This window comes from Canis aureus, chromosome 3, assembly GCF_053574225.1.
Source record: "Canis aureus isolate CA01 chromosome 3, VMU_Caureus_v.1.0, whole genome shotgun sequence".
In the NCBI taxonomy this organism is placed as follows: Eukaryota; Metazoa; Chordata; class Mammalia; order Carnivora; family Canidae; genus Canis; species Canis aureus.
This window is the reverse complement of record NC_135613.1, coordinates 13468701-13492748: the sequence shown is the minus strand read 5'-3', so window position 1 is coordinate 13492748 and position 24048 is coordinate 13468701. Positions and strand designations below refer to the sequence as shown.

Sequence of the window (24048 nt, the reverse complement as noted above, 5' to 3'; positions counted from 1 at the left end):
GTGTTCTGTTTGGGGAGATAGATTTTTAAGTATAAGCAAAGACAAAGATAGTTCCAGGTGAGGGGAAATAAATAAAGCAAGGAGATGGAAAGGTGAGAGTAGAGATGAGACCTGGGTGCCAACTCAGTGCCCCAAGAAGAACCATTCCAGGTTGAGGATCAGCAGGTGCCGAGGATTAGCAGGTGCCAAGTGGTCAGAAATGGGTGAACAGGCCCTGTAATGCCAAGGGGAAGGGTTGGAATGTGATTTCTGGTGTAGGAGCTGGGGCAGGGAGAATGGTCTGGCTACATGGAGTATGCCCAGCCCCTTCCTGGGCTGTCCTTTGGTGAAAGGGGCCCAGAGAAGAGCTGGAGAGGAGCTGCAGCCACCACTGCCTCCTCCCCCTCCCCCTCCCCCTCCCAAGCCGTCCCTACTGTGGGCCTGGTGCCCGCCAGCCAGAGCCTGGGCGTGGCCTGCAGTGCCGCCTGGTGGCCACCTCTGAGGCCCCAAGCTCCACCAGGCCTAGGGGGCTTCTAGCTCAGCAGGGTCCTTGTGCCTTGCCTCCAGGGGAAGGAAGAGTTTGAGAAGACCCAGAAGGAGCTGCTGGAGAAAGGCAACATCATGCGGCAGGGGAAGGGCCAGCTGGAGCTCCAGCAGGTAAGGGTGCCTGGTTCACCGGCGTGGCGTCCCTGGGCTCGGGCGGCTTGTCTGCAGGGGCCCTGCCACCCCTCCCTGCTCAGCCGCACGGCAATCTATGTGTTGGGTGGATTTATACGTGAGTTTTGGGGGAACACATACAGAAAGGCATGAAAAGACCCGGCGCAGTACGCAGGGGCTGGTTTGTAGCTCTGCTCAGGCCTCCAGGGCGGCCTCTCTCCTGTGTTTGAGATGATACTTTGTGAATATTTACGTCTGCTTTCATCTCAAGGTTTTTCCATAGCATTAATCATTCCTCATAAGCTGTTGTTAAAGGCCACATAACATCTCTTACTGTTGAATGTTCACATTGAACCCAGTTTCCCTTCTTATAATGGTACTGCTGTGTTTATCTGCAGATGTAGAATTTTCTTTATACTTTAGATCATTTGAGAATGAGAAAGGGATTTTTTTTTTCCTTTTAAGAAATAAGGTAGTTTTAGGGGCACCTGGGTGGCTCAGTTAAGCATCTGCCTTTGGTTCAGATCATGATCCCAGGTCCTGTGGTCAAGCCCCATGGCAGGTTCCCTGCTCACAGAAGACTCAGCTTCTCCCTCTACCACTTCCCACTGCTTGTGCTCTCTCTCTCTCTCTCTCTTTCTTGCTCAAGTAAATACATATATTTTTTTAAAAAAGATAGTTTTATTCTGATTATGAAGATGATAAAAAGTTAAATTACAGACTAGCACAAAATAAGCACAGAAATATGACCCATCACGTTTTCCTGCACCCCACCCTCCCCCTGGGCGTGGGGAAGGATGGCATAAGTGAGAACCCGTGGCTCACACCTGAACCCACAAAGCCACAGCTTGTCCAGCTGTGTAAGGTAAGAGTCATAGTTGTGTTCATCCCAGGGTCAGTGTGAGAATTGAGTGAGTATCTGTCCCGGAGCCTGTGCACAGCTGGTCACAGCCACTCAGTCGCCTGGTCAGAACCAGCTCTGGGGAAGAGAACATGAGATCAGAGGGATGACTCCTGAGGCAGGGGCTGCCAGGAGTGGAAATTCTCCCCACCCCCTGCATTTATATCTACTGGCTGACAGTATGACCTGTTGGTAAGGGCTAGAAGTTGGTTATAAAATACTGAACATTCAGTTGACTGTAGAACAACGTGGATTTCAACTGCATGGATCTACTTATATCTGGATTTTTTTCAATAAATGTATTGGAGATGAGGGCAGTTTGAAAAAACAGGGAGATGAACCACGTAGTGTGGAAATACTGAAACAATTCCGTGTTGTAAGGAAACAGTATATGATACTTGTAAAGTACAAAATAGGTGTTAATCAACTATTTGTGTTATTGATAAGGCTTCCAGGGAACAGGCTATTGATTAGTAGTTGGCCTTTTCAGAAGTTACACACAGGTTTTTGACTGCGAGGTGGGTGGGTCCCGTAACTCCCATGTTCTGGGGGCACATGTGCTATGTGTCTAGTCTAATTAAAAAGGAGATAGGAATATTCATGTTTAAAGGAAAGCATCTTGAAGAATAGTCACCATTTGTTTATGTGAATTTTGTTTTCTGAAGTTTTACAAATACTGTGACCTTTCTTCATTTTTTTTAAAGATTTTTAAGTCTTTTTTAAGATTTTAAGTTTTTTTTTAAAGATTTTAAGTCTGCACCCAGTATGGGGCTGAGACTCATAACCCTTAGATCAAGACACATGCTCTACCAACTAAGCTATATTTCTATAGCTCCTCCTATATTTCTTCTTCTGTTTAAGGTTTTTATTATGGGAAATTGAATACCTTTATAAAATTAAAGAAGGCAGTCCCCTGGGTACCACTCACCCACCCCCAACTCCTCTCAGCACAACTGCTAACCTGGTTATCTGGCACCCTTGCCCCACAAACCATTTTGGAGACATTACATCATTTCATCTGCAAATACTTTAGTGTTTCGTTCTAAAAGATAATTTACCAGGATTATATTTCATCAGATTATATTTCATGCAACGTCTGAGTGCATGGGATTCCAGGTGACAGCTATCCTTTTTTCTGCTTGGTGTATTTGATTTTTTTTTTTTTTTTTTTTTTTTTTTTTAATTTAGAGAGCGTGCGCACAAGCACGGGTGGGGGAAGGAGCAGAGCGAGGAGAGAATCCTGGCAGACTCCCACTGAGCACAGAGCTAGACACAGGGCTGGATCCCACAAGATCATGACCTGGGGAACGCTTCACCAGCTGAGCCACTCAGGCGCCCCTGTTTATTTATAACATCTACGTTAAAAACAAAATGTGGTTTTCTTTTTGATTTGTTTTAAAGTATATATAGATTCATAGGGAGTTGCTGAGAGAGTACGAAACTGTCCCAGGTACCCTTCACCCCGTTTCCCACAGTGATAGCATCCTAAGTAAATAGACAGCAACACCCAGACCAAGAGACCAATGTCCCTAACCACTGCGACTGCTCATTTGGTCTCCATTTCCATCATTTTGTTATTTCAAAAATCTTACATAGATGGAATCATATCTTTTGGGATCAGCAGAAGCTACAGGGAGACTCAGGGAGGCTGGTGCTCTGCCTGTAGCATGGAGGTGGCTTGTGTCACACACTCCTGCCGGGAGCCAGCCCTTTATTTCCTTTGGGCTGTGTGGCTGCGGTTTTCACTCTGCTTTCCTTCCGCCCCAGCTGAAGCAGTTTGAGCGACTGGAGCAGGAAGTGTCACGGCCCATAGACCATGACCTGGCCAACTGGACCCCGGCCCAGCCCCTGGCCCCAGGGCGGACAGGCAGCCTGGGGCCCTCGGACCGGCAGCTGTTGCTCTTCTACCTGGAGCAGTGCGAGGCGAACCTGACCACCCTGACCAACGCGGTGGATGCCTTCTTTACTGCCGTGGCCACCAACCAGCCCCCCAAGATTTTCGTGGCACACAGCAAGTTCGTCATCCTCAGTGCCCACAAGCTGGTGTTCATTGGGGACACACTGTCACGGCAGGCCAAGGCGGCCGACGTGCGCAGCCAGGTGACCCACTACAGCAACCTGCTGTGTGACCTCCTGCGTGGCATTGTTGCCACCACCAAGGCCGCTGCCTTGCAGTACCCTTCGCCTGCCGCTGCTCAGGACATGGTGGACAGGGTCAAGGAGCTAGGGCACAGCACTCAGCAGTTCCGCCGGGTCCTGGGCCAGCTGGCTGCTGCCTGAGGGCAGATGACCAGAGGGATGGGGGTCAGGGGAGTAGGGCAGCGAGGGTCCCAGCTGCCCAGGGCACCTGCCCTGAGAGGGTTGCCGTGCTGCAGGCATGGGGACAGGCACCCCAGCTCTGCCTGGGCCTGGTGCCCCAGACTGTGCAGGGATTTGTACATATTTATGATGGGGCAGGATATGGGACGGTGTCTCCTCAGAGGAGCTCAAGCAGAGCTGGGCCCGCAGGAACCGAGGCTGAGGAGTGGGCTGGTGGTCTTCCCTGAGTACGCTGGGGGCTAGGCCTGGGCACAGAGGCCCCTTGACCCACATGGCCTCAGATGACCCCTTGAGCTGAGTCTGGCGCCACAGGAGTGCCATGTCCCCAGCCCCCTGCAGCGCAAGCGCCACTATACCAGGAGAAAAACTCTAAAACACTATTTTTCATTATTGATTTTCCAATCATTTGACTAATAGTCTACATTTAAATAAAAATTTAAAAATGAAAAGCCTCCGGTGTAAGAAGTGTGAGAGCCAGGAGGGTTCGTGGATGTGGGCAGGTGTGTCCTTGCTCTGGGAACCACAGGGTAGGAGCAGCAGATTGAGGGGGTGTGTGGTGAAGCTGTGGGTGGCTTCTCAGGACGCTGAAGAAAGATTGGGTCCCTTCAGGAGAAAACTAAAGCCTGAGAAACAGGGCCTGGCCAGGCATCTTCTGCAAGGTGGGGGCAGGTCTGCCAGTGGCCCCAAGACCTTGGGAGCCAAGGCTGCTGGAGAGAAGTTGAGCCAACATCAAACAGCAGGACCTGAGCGCAGCGGCCGAGGAGGGTGGCGAGGCCTGAGGGAAGCCAGTGCGGACCGCAGGGCCTCCGGGAGCCTGCTGGGCTCTGCGGCCGCGCCTTCCAAGGCCGACTGAAGGCACCACTGGGGACGCTCGTTCCTCCTAAACTCGCTTTCACCAGCTTCACTCGGAACTTTGCTCTTAGAAGCTCATTGTTTCAGCTTGTGAGACTTCTTCCAAAGTGTCTTATTTGAACTACATGTAGACTTGGCCTCCAGGTTGGGGTGTGGGGGCACAGAGGGCCCCTGCCCTGGATCAGTGAGTGTGTCCTCCCCAGACTCTCGGGGTATGTCTGGCACCCAGGTGCTGCTCCTGGCTCTGACTGTCCTGCATGGGACCTTGGCCTCACTCTCCCTACCTCTATGCAGAAAGGGTAGGATCTGTCAGCCCTCGGCTCCGAACTCCACAGAGGAGACCCCGGTGAAGGCAGCCATCCTCCCACCCCCCGCACCCCAGTGAAGACACAAAGAAGAGGCATGTGGTTGCTCTTGGGGGTTTTATTTGCGTTTTTCAGAAGTGGATGGGACAGGGTTCAGTTGGCCTCCAGAATTTCAAGAACCCAAGGAATAAACTTGGTGACAAGGGTGTACACCCCTGGTGAGGAGGGGTTGCACCAGCCACTGCCCCAGGACACGATGCCCACCAGGGTCCAGGCTCCATCCTTCTGGCAGACCAGAGGGCCACCAGAGTCACCCTGCAGGAAGAGAAGGGACTCGTTTCCAAGGCCGAAGCGGGGTGCCAGGACCCTGACCTGCCCCAGCCCAGGTTCTGTGCAGGGAAATGCCCAGCGTAGTGTGGGCACGGGGAGCGGGCAGGAGCCCCCAGCTGTGGCCCCATGGCAGCCCCAGCTATCACCTGCTCCCGGAGGGCCTGGGGCAGCGGGCTAACCCTGACCGGGCCGGCGTCTGCACATCGGGCTGGACACATTGAGCTCAGGGGGGCTGGCGGGAGGACGCCATCGCCCCCGGGAGCCCCGCACCAGCCGGGCCAGGGCAGCTGGCCTGGGCCAGGGGGAGCAGGTGCCGCAGAGAGGAGCCGCCCTCCCGACCCGAGCAGGGCCTGGGCAGGGCAGGGCAGGGCGACGGCGGGGAGGGCAGAGCCGGGCCTACCATGCAGGAGGAGACGCCGCTGGCACCGGCGCAAATCATCACGTCGGTGATCTTGCTGCCCCAGAACTTCTTGCACTCGGCGTTGGACAGGAGGGGCAGGGCCGCCTGCTGCAGCTTGTCGGGCGTCTTGTTGGCTGCGGGGACACAGCCGGCCGGGGGGATCAGGACCCCCCGCCCCGGGGTGGCAGGGACCAGCGGCCGCCTGGAGACCCCGCCTCCCCTGCCTGGTCCTAGTCCTTGGCCATTGCCGCGGCCCCGGGACCCGAGCTGCCGACCTCCCCTGAGTGTCGCCCGGCTCCCGCGGGGTAGCTGAGACCACCCCCCCCTCCCCCCGGCCCTGGGAGACGCTGGGGGGCGCTGTCTCCCAGGGAAGGGGGCTGACACCCTCGGCCGGGGACACCGCAGGGGCCCGCCGCTCTGGGGGGGCACAGGAGGGAGCCCCCTCCCCTGGCCGCTCCTGTCCTGTTAAAGGGCCAGCAGGGGAGCTGGGGCCTGGGCAGGAGCAGCGAGGACCACGTTGCAGGGGGAGTGCGGGTGGGGAGCAGCCGGGGACCGAGGGGGGCCCCCACCCCCTGCACCCGGACGCCTGAGCGGCTCAACACGGCCACTGTCCTCGGGTGTGGGGAGCAGTCGGGCCGGGGATGGGGCGACGGGCCCCGGTGCAAGGCGGCGGGGGCGAGGCTTGCTGGTCCTTGGCTGTTTCTCGGCCAGTTCGTCTTCCAGCAGAGTATTTACGCTCATCTCTACTCTAGTTCGGTAGCTTTTTCATTAAGAGGGTTTTAAAGAAATAGATTTATGACTCGCAGTGGACGTGCTTGGGCTTCAGCACTTGGAGCCGAAGGAGCCTGCCTGCGGAAGCCCCCGGGACACTCACAGTTGTACCGGGTCCTGCCCCAGCCCGTGGTGGCGCAGAGGGAGCCCGCGGGGAAGCTGGCGTTGGTGCCGGGCAGGCACACGGGGGACGCGGTGGCCGAGAGCAGGGCGGGCGCGGCCAGCTTCAGCAGCGCGATGTCGTAGGGGCCCAGATCCTGGCCCCACAGGGGGTGCTCGAAAACCTGGGGACACGGGGCGGGGGCTCTTCATCTTCCAGGGGAGATGGAAGGGGGGCGGGCGCCCAGAAAGGAACGCAGATGGAGCTGCAGACAGAGCCCCTGGAAGCTGGCGTTTGGCACGGTGGTGGTATGTAGTTTTTACATTTTTGTGCTTTTCCTCAGTGAGCAAAACTTAACTTTATAATCGGAAACGACCTCCTTCAGTATTTGTAAAGGAGCTTTAGGACTCGGGAAAGAAGGTTCTGGACTGAGAAATCTGAGGGGGTGAGGCCTGAGCAGAGGGGCCCCCCACTACCCCCCACCCCCCCACCCCCGGGCAGCGCTGCCGTGAGCCTCAGTACCTCAGCGATGGGCAACACCTGCACGGCCTCCTCCGTAGAGCTGTGGTCGGACACCCCAGCCACCACCAGGTGGCTCTTCCTGGAGAGACAGGGTGCTCAGGCACTGGCCACCTCGGAGGGTGCCCGGGAAGAGTGCCTGCTGAGGTGACAGCCACTCGCCCCCACGGGGCCCGCCTCCGGGGGCAGACCAGGCTGGGGTCTGGGGGGGCGGGGGGCACAGGCCGGGGATTGCCTCCCAGGGCCGCGGCTCTGCCTGTAGCGGGACATAGGAGCTCCTTCCCCAGCTGCCACCTGCCTAGACCCTCCTGCCAGCTCGCAGTGCCTGGAGGGGCTGTTGGGGAAGGAGTGAGGTTGCTCCCGCCCCCGGGGGCGCCTACCCCCGGTGCTGCCTCACCTGACCCCGCAGTGGGCGGCCGTGACCACCCAGTGCTGGCTGATGAGGGAGCCCCCGCAGAAGTGGAAGCCGGAGCTAGTCTGGGAGAGAGGAGGCGCAGTCAGCCCTGCCTCCTGCCACACGCCTCCCACTCGAAGCCCCCCACGCCCGGCTTCCCCCTCACCTGCAGGGACACCTGCCAGGGCCAGGAGTTGGGGACAGCATCCTCTCCATTGATGATCCGGGACAAGCCACTCAGCTGGGGGTGGATGGCAGGGACCCCACAGCCTGGGGACCAGGGACAGAGCAGCTGGTCAGTGGATGATGCCGCAAGGGGGCTGGGGGGGAAGGCCCGGCACTTCAGGCTTCTGTGGCCACCTACCCCCAGAGCTTTGGCCGCTGCAGGGCCCTCAGCCCCTCCCCACCCAGCCGGCCGCTGCCTTTGGTGCTCTTGTGGAGGAGGGTCCTTGAGGCCGGGGGCATCTGGAGTTGGGGCCTAGAGCCAGACAGCTGGGTCCGGAGACCCAGGTAGCCAGCTCCCCGCCCCACCATGAGCCCCGAGAGGAGCATCCCTCCAGCTCCAAACCCAAGGGTCTGGGGCCTGGGGTTGGGATGTCCTGCTTGAGTCCCCAGGGCTGTCCCTGCAGCAGGAGCAGGTCTGTGGGGCCAGAGTGCTACTCCACCCAGAGGACAGAAGGGCAGGGACACATTCCCCAGGCAGGATTCCTACGGCTCAGGGACAGATGCAGATGATGGAGGAACCTGGACGACCCCCGGCTTCTAGGTGGATGGAGGAGGCCAGGATGAGGCAGGTCCAGCAGGTCCAGTTGAGTTTGAGGGGCCCGAGGGACCTCTAGGCAGAGGAGGAGCAGGGAGCGGAGGAGAGGCCCCAAGGGGGCCTGAGAAGGGACGCTGTGGGGCCAGCCGGGGTGGGTGATTGGGAGTGTGAGGACTTGGCCCTTCTGGGCTGTGGGGGCCAGGGGTGGGAGAGGCTTGATCTGGGTCCGCCAGGCCTGCCTGAACCTTGCGCTTACCTGAGCTGCTGCCAAAGAGAAGAAAGCCAAGGACAACCCAGAGAAAGGCCATGGTGTGTGGCTTGGGAGATGCGATAGGGTCTGCCCAAAGGACCCCCGTTATATCCCCCAGCCCACCAATTACGGCCTGCCCCGCCATCCTGTCCTTATCATGTGGCCTTGGGCTGAGAAGCACCTGGCACCTGTGCAGGCCTGGGAAAGAGGCAGCCCAGGGGCTGCTCCTGGGAAGGTTCTTTAGAACCACAGGTGCGTGCAGCCAGCAGCTGGCTCGTGCCCCAGATGCCCGCTCCCTGCCCACTCCCTGGGGCACGGATGGGTGGGGGGGACCAAGGTCCCACTTCATCTCTTAGGAGCAAGACTACAGAGGGCCCCCCGCCAAGGACCCCCTGCCATTTGTCCCAGTGAAGACGCAAGTTCAAGAGCAGAATGCGGTCTCAGCGGCCCCAACACAGGAGACATCATCAATGTGTCTTTTATTGCTTTATGGAGACTTTGTGGAAGCAGGGTCTGCAGAGAGGTCAGGGTGGGGGTGGGGGACTCAGTTGGCTTGTAGGATCTGCTGTACCCAGGGTATGAGCTTGGTGACACGGGCGTACACGCCAGGAGTGGAGGTGGAGCAGGTACCGCTGCCCCAGGACACGATGCCCACCAGAGTCCAGGCTCCATCCTTCTGGCAGACCAGGGGGCCACCAGAGTCACCCTGCAGGGAGAGGGGAGGAGGCTTAGATCCAGCAGCCCAGGTGGCCTGGCCCTAGGGGCCCCTGGACCTTATTCCAGAGCCCAGTCCAGAGCCTGACAGCCAGTAGACACCCAGCACACCAGTATTGGAGGGGGATGAAAGAATGACCGAGCAGCAACTTCTGTGGTTTATGCCCTTGCGCGTCTGGGCCATCGCCTGGGCCCTATAATAGAGGCCTGATAAAGCTGGTTTGATTGACAGGAAGGAAGCCTGGCTGGTGCCAGCCTGGCCGTGGAGCCGTGGTGAGGGAGAAGGGCTGTCTGACCCCATCTGCGGACACCTGGGCACCACACTCCACTACCCAGGCTGCGTACTGCTCTGCTCCAGGGGTGCCATTTGCTCAGTCCCTGATTTCAATGGAATTTTGCAGTGTGGTGGGTTTCAAGACCAGAGCCCCCTGCTCGGGCACCCGTCCGTTGAGGTCGTTGGTGATCGGCCGGGAGAGCTAACCGTGTTTGCAACTGGTCAAGCATGAATTCCAAGGAGAGAGTGTCCGGCCCTCCAAAGAGGCCTGTGTGTTACTCCATCTCCTCTCTCCAGCCAAGACCCCTGGCCTGGGCTTTCGCTTGAACCCACCTCAGGCTGGGAGGGAAGAGGGAAGGGGGTGCCAGGTGAGTCTGGGAGGCCATACCATGCAGGAGGAGACGCCACTGGCACCCGCACAGACCATAAGATCGGTGATCTTGCTGCCCCAGAACTTCTTGCACTCGGCGTTGGACAGGAGGGGCAGGGCCGCCTGCTGTAGCTTGTCGGGGGTGTTGGCATCTGGAAGGGCAGGGTGGGTGGTCAGCAGGCAGAGCCCCGCTCTCCATCCCCCCACCCCCAGCTGGAGGTCACTCACTGGTGTGTTTGGTCAGGCCCCAGCCCGTGGTGACACACAGGGTCCCAGCAGGGAAGTCGTCGGTCGCCTGGGGCAGGCACACGGCGGACACGGTCTTGGAGAAGCGGGCGGGTGTGGCCAGCTTCAGCAGGGTGATGTCGTTGTTGATGGTGAACATGTTGAACTTGGGGTTCTTGAAAACCTGTGGGGGAAAAAAAAAAAAAAAAAGAAAACCTGTGGGGTGGGGTGGACAGCTGCGGCGATGGGGGGCTGGGAGGAGGCGGGGGGGGGCGTGGACCAGGCGCCAGGCTACCCCAGATCACCTCCTGCGGCCCCAAGAGCCAGAGGTCAGGGCTGGGACCAAGATGTGGACTTTGGACACGCTGCCTTCTGCTCCGCCCCGTCCCAATGGGGTGCCGGGGCAGTCGGGAGCAGCTGGGGGTGTTCAGGCCTCAGCCCGGGCTGTGCACTCCCGAGGGCCTGCTGTGCTGGGGTCACCCCAGGGCCACCATACCTTGGCAATCTTCAGCACCTGGATGCTCTCAGCATCTGAGCCCTGGTCGAACTCCCCGGCTACAACCTGGTGGGTGGTTCTGGAGAGGGCCAGAGAAGGGAGGGGGTTCCTGCTGTGAGGCGGTGGGGCCTGCTGGGGTGCAGGGTATATGTCTGTCCCTTTGTGCACGTGCTCAGAGATGGGAGCTCAAAATATCAATCATCGCCCCCGAAACAACTGCACCTACAGCCCACCAGGTGTTTCCCTCCTGGTGACTTTGGGAGACCAGCAGGGTTTTCTACACATTCCGAAAGAAGGAAAGTGAGGAACAAGGATGTCCTAGGTCCAGCCCTCAGTTCTGAGTCTCCCCGCTACCAAGGGATTTCCTGGGGACCCTGGGCCTCACCTGACCCCGCAGTGGGCAGCAGTGACCACCCAGTCCTCGCTGATGAGGGACCCCCCGCAGAAGTGGAAGCCGGTGCTGTCCTGGAGGAAGATGGGGAGGGTCAGGCCTACCTGGACACCAGCAGCCCCCAGCCTTACTTGTACCCCACTGTGTCCCCCACTCACATACAGAAAACCCCCTCACCTGCAGGGACACCTGCCAGGGCCAGGAGCCCGGGACAGCGTCTTCCCCATTGACGATCCTGGACAGGCCACTTAACACCGGCTGGATGGCGGGGACCCCGCAGCCTGGAGGGGGTGTGAGGTAAGGGGTGGAGGGTGGGGGCCGCGGGCTCCCTGCCCAGGTCCTACTCTCCCAGGAACCCCAGGGAAATTCAGTCTGACTTGTGCTTCAGCCCAGACAAGCCCAACAGGTGGGCTGAGAGGTGGTGGCAGGGCCCCAGCATGGGCTGGAGGCAGGGCTCTGGGGGTCTGAAACCCAGCCCCGTGCCGCCTGGCTGAGCATTCTCATCATTCCCCCCTCTGCGCAGAGGGGATCATACAGCTGCTGCCTAACCTCACAAAGTTGGGATAAGGATGCGAGAAGACGGGGCGTCTGGGTGGCTCAGTCTGTTGAGCATCCGACTCTTGATTTCAGGCTCAGGTCATGATCTCAGGGTTGTGAGATCGGCACTCCACCCCTGCACTGAGCTCTGGGCTCAACAGGTAGTCTGCTTCTCTCCTCTCCTCCTGCCCCTCTCCTACTCATTTTTTTTCTCTCTCTCTCAAATAAATAAATCCTTTTTTTTTTTTCAAATAAATAAATCCTTAAAAAAAAAAAAAGGATGCAAGAAGACTAAGCAGGAAAAGCAGGAACTTGCTCTGTCCCTGGCACATAGTAAGTGCTCAGTGAACACAAGTTTAAAAGTGCCAGGTTCAAGGGCTCCAAAGCGCTGGTGGTGGCCAAGCTACACCTGCCCACCTGCTTACCCTCTGCACCCATTTGGGAGCCCCTAGCTGTTCTGAGACTCTTCGCCCCCACTGGATTTGTCTTCCCTGTCCCTTGCACAGGGTATGAGGCCTCTTGGGTCAGTCGCAGGAAGGCCCACCTCCTCCTGGGGGCTTCCTGCTGGCTAGTCCAGTCCAATCCTCCCAGCTGTTGAGGCTCAGGTGGAGAGAGAGACCCACTCAGGCTCACACCACGGTGTGCAGCTGCACGGGGAGCAGGGACCCTGTTGCCTTTCTGGCCTCAGGGGCTGACGGGGAGCAGAGACATCCTTCCTGGCCTCTGCTTGCCCCAAACTCACCGAAGGCTGTGCCCAGGAGGGCGAAGCAGGAGAGGAGCCAGAGGAAAGCCATGGTACGTGGTCAGGGAGGTGTGGGGCGCCTGCCTGGGGAGCTCCCCATTATATCCAACAAGCTGTTATCAGCAAACCTTGAGGTGACAATCCCTTTCCTGGGCATGTGCCCGAGTAGGTAGGATGTGCCAGAGCAGGGCTGGCATCAGGCCTGGGACAGCAACAGCTGTGGCCCATGGTTGAGCTTAGGTCTGGGTCAAGGGCAAAGGTAGGGCCAAACAAAGTGGCCCTTGACCCACAGCCACAGGGAAGGGCTCAGAAAACTTGGGCTTCGTCTTCCAGGAAGGAACTCTCGGACGGCAGCCAGGCCTGGGCAGGGTTTGAGGCCCAGCCGATTCTCCCATGGGCTGGAGGACCTTGGGCAGGAAGTTTAGTTGGCCTGTTAGTTATTCAAAACCCCTGGGCAGTGGGGTCAAGGAGGCAGGAGGTGTGAAGACCCAGGTGCGGGTGGCCAGGGGGCTGAGGATGCCCCTCCTGGTCCTGGGGATGGCCAAGAAGCTTCCATGAAGGTTCCCTGCAATATCTGGGGCCATCACCTGGGCTAATGTGCAGCATGGCTCATAGGGGCAAGCTTCCTGCTGCCTGTTCACAGGAGGCTGGGTTTCACGGGTGCCATGGACCCCTGGAATCGAGCATGTGGCAACCTGGAGCCATGGCCCCACTGAGAGCCCAGGGGAGGCTGAATCAGACAGGAAATGGGGAGTAGGGGGTGGGGGTGGGCAGGGAGCCTGCTTCTGGCTTGGGCGACAGGGCAAGCAGTGGGGCCCTTTCTCAACACTTGGGAAACTGGGGAAGGAGAAATTTGAGGGTGAGCCTGCCAGGTACAGTGTGAGCCCCACAAAACACACAAGGAAAATGATTATCTCACAGCTGCTTTTAGTTTCCATCGCACTGATGACAGTGGCATGCTCTGCGGTACAGGTCTCAGCACAAAACGGCTGTGTGGACTTGGGCAGGTTACGGGGCCTCTTTGGTTTTGTTTCTAAGTATGTGAAATGAGGATGCTTGTGGTATGGATCCCACATTACGCGGCGCATGACCCATCTGAGCTAGGACCAGGCCTCACACGATCCATGCTGGTTGATCCTCTGTACTCCTTCCTGAATTTCCTACTGATGCCTTTCTCACAGTCTAGAAGACAGTCTGATGACGGTGAGGGATGGCCACACTCTCAGATAGAAAAGCGGGGCACAGAACAGGGGGCAGAGGCGGCCCTCAGCGAGACCAGGCTACCTATGCAAGCCCCTTTATCCTTTTGAGCCCAGCTTACTAGGCCCATAGTGCAGTGGAGCAAAGGAAAAGCAACCCAAATTTCTCCTTCTTTTAGGAAGCTTACACGGGGAAAGGAGAGGGAGTAAATTAAGAAAAAAAAAAAGTAAAAGTAAATTTAAAAAAAGAATTTTTTTTTTAAAAGAGCAAATAAAAAAAAAAAAAAAGTAAAATGTCCATTCCTACCAGCTAAGGAGTTATCCTCAGCGTTGCTAAGTCAGGGGGGCCGGCGGGGTGCGCCAAGCGCAGCTCGGAGGCCGTCGAGGCGCAGGCACGAGCCCGAGCAGGGCGGGCCCGGGCCTGGGGGCGCCCGCCGGGTCGGCACCGACGAGCCTCCAGGGCCCCGGGACACGCGGCGGGGCGGCCTGACGCGGTCCTCCCACCCGTGCGGCCGCGGAGGGAACCCGGCGGTCAGGGGCCCACGGGGCGGGGGCGGGGCCGGCGGCGGACGTCGCGCGGGGGACCCGCCCGCACCCCCCCGTCCCGTCCCCCCCCCGCGCCCCCGCGCCCCCCGCGCCCCCCGCGCCCCGGCCGCGGTCTGGGAGGTCTGGAGACGCGCGCAGCTGAGGTGGGGGCGGGGAGGGCCGCTCGTGCACCCACTGCGGTTAGGATGAGCGCGCACCTCCGGACCCCGTGGTTCCTCCAGGCAAGCCGACGGCCGCGGGTATGTCCCGGCTTCCGCTTCTCGCTGGCGTTTCCGACGCGCCCTGGCCGGGGCCCCGCCGGGCTCCCAGCGCCCCAGCCCCGGGCTCCCCAGCGCCCCAGCCCCGGGCTCCCCAGCGCGCCCCAGCCCCGGGCTCCCCGAGCGCCCTAGCCCCGGGCTCCCCAGCGCCCCAGCCCCGGGCTCCCCAGCGCCCTAGCCCCGGGCTCCCCAGCGCCCTAGCCCCGGGCTCCCCGAGCGCCCTAGCCCCGGGCTCCCCAGCGCCCCAGCCCCGGGCTCCCCAGCGCCCCAGCCCCGGGCTCCCCAGCGCCCTAGCCCCGGGCTCCCCAGCGCGCCCCAGCCCCGGGCTCCCCGAGCGCCCCAGCCCCGGGCTCCCCGAGCGCCCCAGCCCCGGGCTCCCCGAGCGCCCTAGCCCCGGGCTCCCCAGCGCCCCAGCCCCGGGCTCCCCAGCGCGCCCCAGCCCCGGGCTCCCCGAGCGCCCCAGCCCCGGGCTCCCCAGCGCCCCAGCCCCGGGCGCCTGCTTGCACGTCGGCAGCGCGAACCGTGTTCAGCGGGCAGTGCGGACGCTCTTCCTGGAAAAGCTGTGGCTTAGTGCGATTTGCTCGGGGCGACCCGGTCCACGTGCGCGCTGGGAACCCCAGCATGGGCAAGGGGACAGCCCGGGCCTGCAGCGAGCGCGAGGGAGCGCCCGGCTCTGGCTCTGGGCGGGCGTCGCCGTGGGGGACCGGGCCCTGCGGCGCCCTGCGCGGGCTTCCTTCGCGCTGGGGACTCAGCCTGCAGCGTTGCTCAGCGCTGGACCTTGATGTTAGTTTCCGTAGGTAGAGGGGCCCCTCTTCTCCAAGACCTGTCTTTCAGGAGGTCAAATCCCAACTCTCTTTTTTATTAAAAATAAGATATATTGAAGTATAATTTACGTATGAGACACGCGGATCTTAAGTGAACAGAGGGATGAGTTTACATATGTACATACACACGCACACCAGAGTGTAGCAACACCACAACCAAGAAACAAGATGCCGTCACCCCAGAAATTTCCCGATGTCCCTTTCCAGTTCCCCCTTCTCTGGAGTAACCAGCAACCACTGTTCCTATTACTTTCACCATAAGTTTTGCCTGTTCTAGAAATTTCTATAAATGGAACCATACTGTACGTTGTCTTTGTATCTGGGTTCTTTCACTCAGCCCAATGGTTTTGTGATTCACTTGTGTTCTCGGCTGTATTAGGAGCGGTGCTGCACATCATAAGCACCCCAAAATTTACATACTGTTCCCTTACTGGGCCATTTGGGCTGCTGCTCGCTCCTTCCCCAGCCCACTCCTCTTTTTGCTCCTTTTTTTTTTTTAAGATTTTATTTATTATTCATGAGAGACACAGAGAGAGGCAGACAGAGGCAGAGGGAGAAGCAGGCTGAGCCAAAGGCAGACACTCAACTGCTGAGCCGCCCAGGCGTCCCCTCCTTTTGCTCCTTGTAGTAAGGTGACTCTCAGCTCTACACATGGGCATGCAAGAAATGTCAGTTTTAAGATTTTTCTATTAGAAAAAAAAAAAAGGTTTTTCTATTAGAGGGACTCTGCAGATTTAGGAGGACAATTTTTTTTTTAAGATTTTGTTTATTCATAAGAGACACAGAGACAGAGGCAGAGACACAGGCAGAGGGAGGAGCAGGCTCCCTGCAGGGAGCCCGATGCAGAACTCGACCCTGGGACCACACCGGGACTCGACCCTGGGACCACACCGTGAGCCAAAGCTGAGGCACCCAGTTTCTTAAGAGGCTCCCAGCGTCATCAGGAACCCGGGGGGGTCCAGGCGCAAGCCCCTCAGCAAGCTGAGCCCACACGATGCTGGGGCCCAGGCCCCTGGGCCCATGACCTGAACCGAAGGCAGATGCCTAACCCGTGAGCCACCCCGCTGCCCTGAACATATGTGATCATCTCTCAGACAAGATGTTTTTACGTTTTAATATCTTTGAAAGTGGGAACTGTCTCACAATTGGCGGCCGCTTCCTGTTGCCGGCGAGGCGGCGGCCGCCTGTGCAGCGGCGGCTGGACTCCTAGTGGCGTCGCCGGCCAGGACCAGCCTCTGGGCCTTCAGGCCGCCGAGCACCTGAGGCCCGCCGAGGCAGGGGAGCCAGATCCATGTCTGGCCTTCCCAGGGGCCCCTGCGCGTGTGGCCAAGCGAGAGGCCACACGGTGCCGGTGACGCTGGCACCTCGAAAGCCACACGGGGCAGCCCGAGCCACGTCTGAGTCCTGCGTCGCCGCCGCCTGTGGCTTCGAGCGCCCCTCCGGGCCCGTGGCCCGTGTGTCAGGCCGGAGCCGCGATGGGCTCGGGCTGCCGGCGGGCGCCTCCGGGGGCCAAGCCAGAGCAGTACCGGGCTTCTGTCCCCCCCGCCAGGGCCCTGCTCCCGGCCCCCTCACCCCGGGGAGCCCCGGGTGTGGCCGAGAATGAGGACTGGCTGCGGGCGGGCAGGCGCGGCTGGCGCTGTCGCCGACAGACCCCTCGCTCGCCCCAGGGCCTGGCTCTCTGTCAAAGTCCGAGCCCCCCGCGCCCCCCGCAGAGACGCACACCCCGCCTTCACCTCCGGGACTGGGGGAGCCCTCCCTCCCCTTCCAGAAGCATCTGAGGCCGGATTCCCCCTACACGCCAGTGGGCCGGGGCTGAGTTTCCGAGCAGACCGGAGAGCCAGGGCCTCGGGCGCCGTTGTCTGTTCTGGAAAGTCCTTGAGGCAAGGAAAATCCAACTGGCTTGGCTCCCTGCTTGGAATAAGGGAAGGAAAAAAAGAAGAGAAGCCGAGCGAACGTGAATGACCCTGGCCTGCAGCGGAAGTGTGGGCTCACTGCGGACTGCTCACCCTCACGCCCAGGCCTGGCCCCCAGCTGGCCCCGGGTGTGGGGGACACAGCCAGAGGGATCAGAAAGCTCAGACCCAGTTAGCGCTCAGCACCCAGCCGCTGGCTCCCTGCGACCCTGGAAACGCGGCTGCCTCAGCCCTGCCCCACCGTTGGGGGCCCTCCGGGAGCCCGCCCCCCCACCCCCTGGGCAGAGCCCCTGCCCCCCACCCCACCCCGGGAAGCACGCAGCGCTTCTACAGACCACGACCAAACCTCCAGGCCGATGCAGTTCCAGTCAGGGGCAGTGACCCTGTGCCGCTCACTGGCCAGCTGCTCCCGGGGTGCCCCGGCCTCCTTCCCAGCCCACCTTCCTCTACAAACCGGCTCAGGGTTGAGGCCCAGAGCACCTTCCAGAACAGCAGCACTCTCCTTTTCCTGCCTGGACTATGGGGCTCACGACATCACACTCCTGTCCCTCTGGTGTCTGTCTCTGTCCCTAGGCTCTCGGCCTCATGAGGACAGGGGTGCCCTGTGCTGTGTGCATGTGAGCATCCAGCGCCTACACCAGGGGCTGCTGCTAAGAGCTCATTCGGCCCCTACTTGCGGCAAATGCGTCACCCCCCTATTATGTACACCTTCCTTCTCTCATTGTTCTGGGACCATCAACATCGTTTCTGTTCTGTTTCCTTGTGTGTCGTTTAATGGTGTGGAATCAACACTCCATTTTATAGGACACGGAGCTATCTACAGTGGCTCAAACTGTGAGTTACCACAGAAAGAGATTCAGAGCCCAGAGCTCGATGCGCAACAGCCTGTCAGCCTGTCTGTCCACCTAGAACCTGCTGGTGGCCTCCATGGGGGTGACGCCCTGACCTTGACGCAGCCTGACCTACGCTCAGAAGCTGCTTGGCTGAGGTGGTTTGAAGGTGACCCTCTGGGTAACCCAGGGCATGTGTAGGCTACTTTACTTGTAGGTGATATTGGGTTGAAAATACTCTTTACTGAGAACCTGCAGCGTATGGTCACTGTCCTGGAGGTGTCCCCAGGTGGGATTGCCTCTGGTTAGGAGCTGGGATTCCTCCCTGGCAGCGCCGGGTCCCTGCCCCTGGGACTGGCTAAAGGCCGCCCAGACTGGGCTCTGCAGGGCCCAGGCTCCCGGCCGGGATGCTGACGCTGCCCACAGAGCCTTCGGGATGCCAGGTATTGCCGAGTCTTAGGGGTGACATGGCATCAGAGCAGCTGCCCTTTTCTCAGGGGCTGGGGCATCCCGGGCCGAGAGCCAGGCCAGCCTGTGAGAGGGGCTTGACCCCCACTTATCGCTCAAGGTCCTCGGAAAATGGGGAGGGTGGTTCTCAGGCTTCTCCAGCTAGGCAGGGCCAAAGGGGCTGGGCAGGGCTTGGGGTGGCCCAGGGGACTTAAAAGGAGGACCCCTGCAGTGGTCACCTCACGCCTTCCTGACCGCAGCAACATGGCCTTTCTGTGGCTTCTCTCCTGCTTCGCCCTTGTGGGGGCCGCCTCCAGTCGTGAGTGTCGGGACCCCGGGGATCCCAGGGTTGGCCTGCCAGGCCTGGAGCGGGTTGAGACAGAGGTCCCCAGTCCTCAGCGGCCCTGCAGCCAGGCCACCGAAGGAGCCCGGGGACTCTGTCCGCAGTGAGCCCTGGGGCCCAGCCAAGAGGGAGTTTGGTGAGCCTTTCCCTGCACCTGGGGCCTCTGCCCAGACTGGCACGCTGAGGCTGCAGGGAGCACAGAGGTCCTTCGGGGTTCTCTGAGCACGTACACCCCAGCCAGGGGGCTGCCCGAGACCAGTCTGGGCCGCACCGAGTTCTGCGGCCTCTGGAGCGGCTCAGGCGGGGTGCTGCAAGCAGAGTAGGGGTGTGTCGCAGGAGACTCTCAGCCCCCCTCCTCGGGTTTTTATTTATTGTGCCAGGCACTTGTGAAGTCCTTTATTTTCCATTTAAAAAGGAGAAGAAAGAGAAAAAAAAATTCAGAAAATAATATGACAACCATGTACTTACATCAGGGTTTTGCAAATATTACTTTTTAGCAGACTGGCTTCAGGTATTTCTTTTTTTAAAACATAAAATAGATTCAGCTAAAGCCACCCTCCCCCTCCTCCCCTGGTGGAAGGTAAGCCCGATGCCAAGCTTGCTGTGCCTCATTTCTGTGCGGGTTTTACCAATTTACTACATATTTATAAATCCATAAACACTGTATGGAATGTGTACAAACTTCCACAAACAGCATTATACTCTACATCAATTTTAAAATGTGCCTGGGGCACCTGGGCCGGCACAGTCGGTAGAGCATGCGACTCTTGAACTCAAGGTGGAGAGTTCGAGCCCCACAAGGACAGTTTACTTAAACACAAAAACAAAAAGGGGGGGCTTTTCCCACCCATTCAGGTGTAACGTTTTAGATTTATCCCTGTTGGTACAGAGACCCATTCACTGTAATCACCGTAGTCAGCTGCGTAAATACGTCCTGGTTTAGTTCAAATGTTTTTAGTGTTACAAAGAAAGTGATTAGTACGATGACCTACGTTTTGGCAATAATGCTCTGCGTTGGGTTATGCAGGGACAGTGGGGCAGGTGCTGGCCTGTGTCACCTCGAGGAGGGCTGCCTGGTGCTCGGGGCTGCGAGACCCTAACTTTGCTTGCACAGGTGCTGAGATTTCCCCAGGTGCTGGCACAGCGAATGCCTCACAGACAGATTAAGTACACCCATCTTTTCTCACCGTCTGTGACAATTCAATCTTTTTTTTTTTTTTTAATTTTTATTTATTTATGATAGTCACAGAGAGAGAGAGAGAGGCAGAGACACAGGGAGAAGCAGGCTCCATGCACCGGGAGCCTGACGTGGGATTCGATCCCCGGTCTCCAGGATCGCGCCCTGGGCCAAAGGCAGGCGCTAAACCACTGCGCCACCCAGGGATCCCCGTCTGTGACAATTCAAGCCCTTGTTTTCTGTTTTCTCCGTGGTGCGGAATCCAAGTCCTGTTTTATTAGCTAATTAAGACACTGAACCTTTATACGAGAATAGTTCCTGAACTCTCTGGAGGAGGAAATTCAGTGTGGGCACGGCAGGCTGGGACGTACCACTGGCTACCCCGCCTGAGCAGAGCATCCAGGTTCTAGGCCCCCGTGCACTGGGGCTAGCGGTGTTCATGCCACTCCCCCCATCCGACAGGCGAGCTCTGACCTGTGAGGTGAGTCCTGTTTGCTCCCCAGTTTACTGAGGAGGGTGAGCAGTGGAGATTTCAGTGACCCCCTGGGGCCTTACAGCAAGAAGGCTGGGCCTGGGAGTCCAGCCCCGCGGGCTGATTTCTCAGCCTGTTTTCTGCTCCTTCGTCGAAGGCTTCGGGTGGGAGCAGCCCGGCCCCCCGTCCTCCGCGGCCTTGGCGGCACGGCCGGGTTAGCAGGTGTACGTGGGGCTCCTCGTGCCTGCGGGCTGAGGAGCGCAGCCCAAGTTGCCTGGGGGCGGTAGGAGGGCGGTGTGGGGTCCTGCCCTGGCCTGGAAGAAGCCAGGAATTCTGCAGAGTGGCCCTGGGCCTCAGCCTTCTTCCCTGCCCCCTGCTGCCCGCCCCCCTCAGACTGCGGGGTCCCCGCCATCGAACCTGTCCTGAACGGCCTGTCCAGGATCGTCAATGGGGAAGACGCCGTCCCGGGCTCCTGGCCCTGGCAGGTGTCGCTGCAGGTGAGGGGGTAGTCTGTACGTGAGTGGGGGACACACTGGGGTACGAGCCGGGCTGGGGGCCGCTGGTGTCCAGCTGGGCCTGACCCTCCGCGTCTTCCTCCAGGACAGCACCGGCTTCCACTTCTGCGGGGGCTCCCTCATCAGCGAGGACTGGGTGGTCACGGCCGCCCACTGCGGGGTCAGGTGAGGCCCGGGCAGCCTCAGGGCTCTGCTTCTGGCTATTTTGGGGGGTGAGGAGGGAGCAGGAGCCACCCCCAGGCCTTAACCTCCACGTGACTCCCCCAGGACCTCTCACCTGGTCGTGGCCGGGGAGTTTGACCAGAGCTCAAATGAAGAGAACATCCAGGTCCTGAAGATCGCCGAGGTGCGTCCGAGCCCCGCCGCCTGGCCGAGGCGCGGGGGCAGGGGCGGGAAGGACAGCCCCTCGGCTGCTTGAGACGCAGCGCCCGGGGTGGCCGGGGTGGGCCTCGACTTCTCTTTCCGGGCCCCTGTGGGTCCGTGTCCCCACGGGGGCACCGGAAAAAGAACTTGCCTCCTTGCAGCCCTCAGATTGCCGGCGAATCCGAGGGCCTAACGCGGTTGTTCTGGCTCCGCGCACAGGTGTTCAAGAACCCCAAGTTCAACATGTTCACCGTCCGCAACGACATCACCCTGCTGAAGCTGGCCACGCCCGCCCGCTTCTCCGAGACCGTGTCCCCCGTGTGCCTGCCCCAGGCGACCGACGAGTTCCCCCCGGGTTTGATGTGCGTCACCACCGGCTGGGGGCGGACCAAGTACAACGGTGAGGCCACCTGGCATGTCCTCCCAGGGCACGCGTCTGGCCTTGGGGCCGCCTGAGCAGCAGGAAGTCTCCAGGGGGCACCCAAGTGGCTTTTCCCTTTTTCTTTTTTTTCCAAAATGCAGCACGGCCATAAATCTTTCTGTTTATTTAAAACTCTCTTAATGAAAAACCTACCGAACATGAATAGAGATGAGCTGAGGGATGCCTGGGTGGCCCAATCAGTTCAGCATCTGCCTTTGGCTCAGGTCATGATCCCAAGTCCTGGGATCGAGTCCCGCCTCGGGTTCCCTGCTCACAGGAGACTCTGCTTCTCCTCTGCCTCTGCTGCTTCCCACCCCTCGTTCTCTTTCTCTCTCTTTCTCTCTCTCTCTCTCTCTAACAAATAGATAAAATCTTTTTAAAAGATCAGCATAAATACTCTGCTGGAAGACGAACTGGCCGAGAAACAGCCAAGGACCAGCAAGCCTCGCCCCCGCCGCCTTGCACCGGGGCCCGTCGCCCCATCCCCGGCCCGACTGCTCCCCACACCCGAGGACAGTGGCCGTGTTGAGCCGCTCAGGCGTCCGGGTGCAGGGGGTGGGGGCCCCCCTCGGTCCCCGGCTGCTCCCCGCCCGCACTCCCCCTGCAACGTGGTCCTCGCTGCTCCTGCCCAGGCCCCAGCTCCCCTGCTGGCCCTTTAACAGGACAGGAGCGGCCAGGGGAGGGGGCTCCCTCCTGTGCCCCCCCAGAGCGGCGGGCCCCTGCGGTGTCCCCGGCCGAGGGTGTCAGCCCCCTTCCCCGGGAGACAGCGCCCCCCAGCGTCTCCCAGGGCCGGGGGGAGGGGGGGTGGTCTCAGCTACCCCGCGGGAGCCGGGCGACACTCAGGGGAGGTCGGCAGCTCGGGTCCCGGGGCCGCGGCAATGGCCAAGGACTAGGACCAGGCAGGGGAGGCGGGGTCTCCAGGCGGCCGCTGGTCCCTGCCACCCTGGGGCGGCCTGATCCCCCCGGCCGGCTGTGTCCCCGCAGCCAACAAGACGCCCGACAAGCTGCAGCAGGCGGCCCTGCCCCTCCTGTCCAACGCCGAGTGCAAGAAGTTCTGGGGCAGCAAGATCACCGACGTGATGATTTGCGCCGGTGCCAGCGGCGTCTCCTCCTGCATGGTAGGCCCGGCTCTGCCCTCCCCGCCGTCGCCCTGCCCTGCCCTGCCCTGCCCAGGCCCTGCTCGGGTCGGGAGGGCGGCTCCTCTCTGCGGCACCTGCTCCCCCTGGCCCAGGCCAGCTGCCCTGGCCCGGCTGGTGCGGGGCTCCCGGGGGCGATGGCGTCCTCCCGCCAGCCCCCCTGAGCTCGATGTGTCCAGCCCGATGTGCAGACGCCGGCCCGGTCAGGGGTTAGCCCGCTGCCCCAGGCTCTCCGGGAGCAGGTGACAGCTGGGGCTGCCATGGGGCCACAGCTGGGGGCTCCTGCCCGCTCCCCGTGCCCACACTACGCTGGTCATTTCCCTGCACAGAACCTGGGCTGGGGCAGGTCGGGGCACACCAGGGTCCTGGCACCCCGCTTCGGCCTTGGAAACGAGTCCCTTCTCTTTCTGCAGGGTGACTCTGGTGGCCCCCTGGTCTGCCAGAAGGATGGAGCCTGGACCCTGGTGGGCATCGTGTCCTGGGGCAGCGGCACCTGCTCCACCTCTGTTCCTGCTGTGTACTCCCGTGTCACTGAGCTCATTCCTTGGGTTCAGGAAATACTTGCTGCCAACTGAGCTCTTGGTTCCCACTACCCAAACCCTAAGTGTTTCCAATAAAGGCATATAAAGGGAAGCACTGAGTATGCCTGTATCTGTGTGGCCCAGGAGACATGGGGCTGTCCCCCTGGGGTGACCTTGTCAGCCCCCTGTTAACATTCCTGACTTCTTAGGGAAGCTGTACGCATTTCCCATCCTCCTGGCTTGGGACTCCACCAACTAAGGTAGAACCTTACTTCTACCTACTGGACCCAGCTTTACCCAAGGAGCTTTCTGGAAGGGAGCTGTCCTGGCCAGGCTATGGAGTCCATAGCCCTAGAAGGTGAGCTTCAGGGACCCAGACAGCGTGCCCATGAAACCTACTCCTGGCACCATGTGCTCCTGCACCGCAGGTCCTCCCTCTCCCTCCCTTCCAGTGTCCTTTGTCGGTCCTTGCTGGGGTCCCAGCGCCCCCACAGGGCAGTGAGCCTCTGTAGCTCCAGGAGGCTCCAGGCCAGCACCAGCGCCGGGCCCCTCTGTCCTCTCAGTTCCCTCCGTGTCCTCTGCATTTCTGGGCCTCAGCAGTTAAATGTAGGGGTTCAGCGCTGTTGGCCAGGCTGTAGGTGGGAGCCGGCTTCCTTCCTTAGGAGGCGTCGGGACGGGCCCCTATTTTTGTGAGGCGAGCCCACCTGCCTGAGCCTCGTTGCTTTTCCTGGGGTTTGCACAATGGCAGCAGCTTAATTTTAACATTTCTTTCTCCTCTATTGTCTGGAATAGTTCCATA

The 24048-nt window shown here is 60.0% G+C and overlaps 4 protein-coding genes across 10 annotated transcripts in view; 2 read left to right on the top strand and 2 right to left on the bottom strand.

Annotated features, from left to right (window-relative positions):
- The window catches only part of BCAR1 (BCAR1 scaffold protein, Cas family member), a 36412-nt gene extending 32107 nt beyond the window's left edge, over window positions 1-4305 (top strand). For all 7 annotated transcript variants that reach the window (XM_077890586.1, XM_077890574.1, XM_077890592.1 and 4 more), the window contains exons 6-7: window positions 547-636; window positions 3305-4305. In XM_077890586.1, coding sequence (XP_077746712.1) covers window positions 547-636; window positions 3305-3817 — 603 coding nt within the window. In that variant the 3' untranslated portion in view covers window positions 3818-4305. The remainder of the gene's footprint in view (window positions 1-546; window positions 637-3304) is intronic.
- Window positions 4306-5113: 808 nt separating this feature from the next.
- LOC144309521 (chymotrypsinogen B-like) lies at window positions 5114-8986 on the bottom strand. The gene is made up of 7 exons (XM_077890606.1): window positions 8544-8986; window positions 7694-7797; window positions 7531-7610; window positions 7137-7215; window positions 6618-6798; window positions 5744-5877; window positions 5114-5328 (listed from the first exon to the last, which is right to left on the bottom strand). Exons 1-7 carry the CDS (start codon window positions 8884-8886, stop codon window positions 5167-5169), a joined length of 1083 nt encoding a protein of 360 aa, XP_077746732.1. The 5' UTR covers window positions 8887-8986; the 3' UTR covers window positions 5114-5166.
- A 13-nt stretch (window positions 8987-8999) lies between these two features.
- Window positions 9000-12445, bottom strand: LOC144309532 (chymotrypsinogen 2). Its single transcript, XM_077890620.1, has 7 exons — window positions 12287-12445; window positions 11185-11288; window positions 11002-11081; window positions 10617-10695; window positions 10124-10304; window positions 9914-10047; window positions 9000-9243 (listed from the first exon to the last, which is right to left on the bottom strand). The coding sequence occupies exons 1-7, from the start codon at window positions 12336-12338 to the stop codon at window positions 9082-9084; spliced, it is 792 nt and encodes a 263-aa protein (XP_077746746.1). The 5' UTR covers window positions 12339-12445; the 3' UTR covers window positions 9000-9081.
- A 6014-nt stretch (window positions 12446-18459) lies between these two features.
- LOC144309473 (chymotrypsinogen 2-like) lies at window positions 18460-23361 on the top strand. Its single transcript, XM_077890555.1, has 7 exons — window positions 18460-18620; window positions 20687-20790; window positions 20894-20973; window positions 21076-21154; window positions 21391-21571; window positions 22577-22710; window positions 23142-23361. Exons 1-7 carry the CDS (start codon window positions 18566-18568, stop codon window positions 23301-23303), a joined length of 795 nt encoding a protein of 264 aa, XP_077746681.1. The 5' UTR covers window positions 18460-18565; the 3' UTR covers window positions 23304-23361.
- Window positions 23362-24048: the final 687 nt, after the last annotated feature.

Excerpts from the sequence above, each read along its gene's own strand:
- LOC144309473 (XM_077890555.1), top strand. The coding sequence starts at position 18,566 with ATGGCCTTTCTGTGGCTTCTCTCCTGCTTCGCCCTTGTGGGGGCCGCC. Across the intron at positions 20,791-20,893 it reads CCTGGCAGGTGTCGCTGCAG|GACAGCACCGGCTTCCACTT; the intron begins GTGAGGGGGTAG and ends GTCTTCCTCCAG. Across the intron at positions 22,711-23,141 it reads GCGGCGTCTCCTCCTGCATG|GGTGACTCTGGTGGCCCCCT; the intron begins GTAGGCCCGGCT and ends CTCTTTCTGCAG.
- LOC144309532 (XM_077890620.1), bottom strand. The coding sequence starts at position 12,338 with ATGGCTTTCCTCTGGCTCCTCTCCTGCTTCGCCCTCCTGGGCACAGCC. Across the intron at positions 11,289-12,286 it reads CCTCCTGGGCACAGCCTTCG|GCTGCGGGGTCCCCGCCATC; the intron begins GTGAGTTTGGGG and ends CACCCCCTCCAG. Across the intron at positions 11,082-11,184 it reads CCTGGCAGGTGTCCCTGCAG|GACAGCACCGGCTTCCACTT; the intron begins GTGAGGGGGTTT and ends ATCTTCCTCCAG.
- LOC144309521 (XM_077890606.1), bottom strand. The coding sequence starts at position 8,886 with ATGAAGTGGGACCTTGGTCCCCCCCACCCATCCGTGCCCCAGGGAGTG. Across the intron at positions 7,798-8,543 it reads TCTCTTTGGCAGCAGCTCAG|GCTGTGGGGTCCCTGCCATC; the intron begins GTAAGCGCAAGG and ends CCTGGTCCCCAG. Across the intron at positions 6,799-7,136 it reads AGGTGTTGCCCATCGCTGAG|GTTTTCGAGCACCCCCTGTG; the intron begins GTACTGAGGCTC and ends CCGTGTCCCCAG.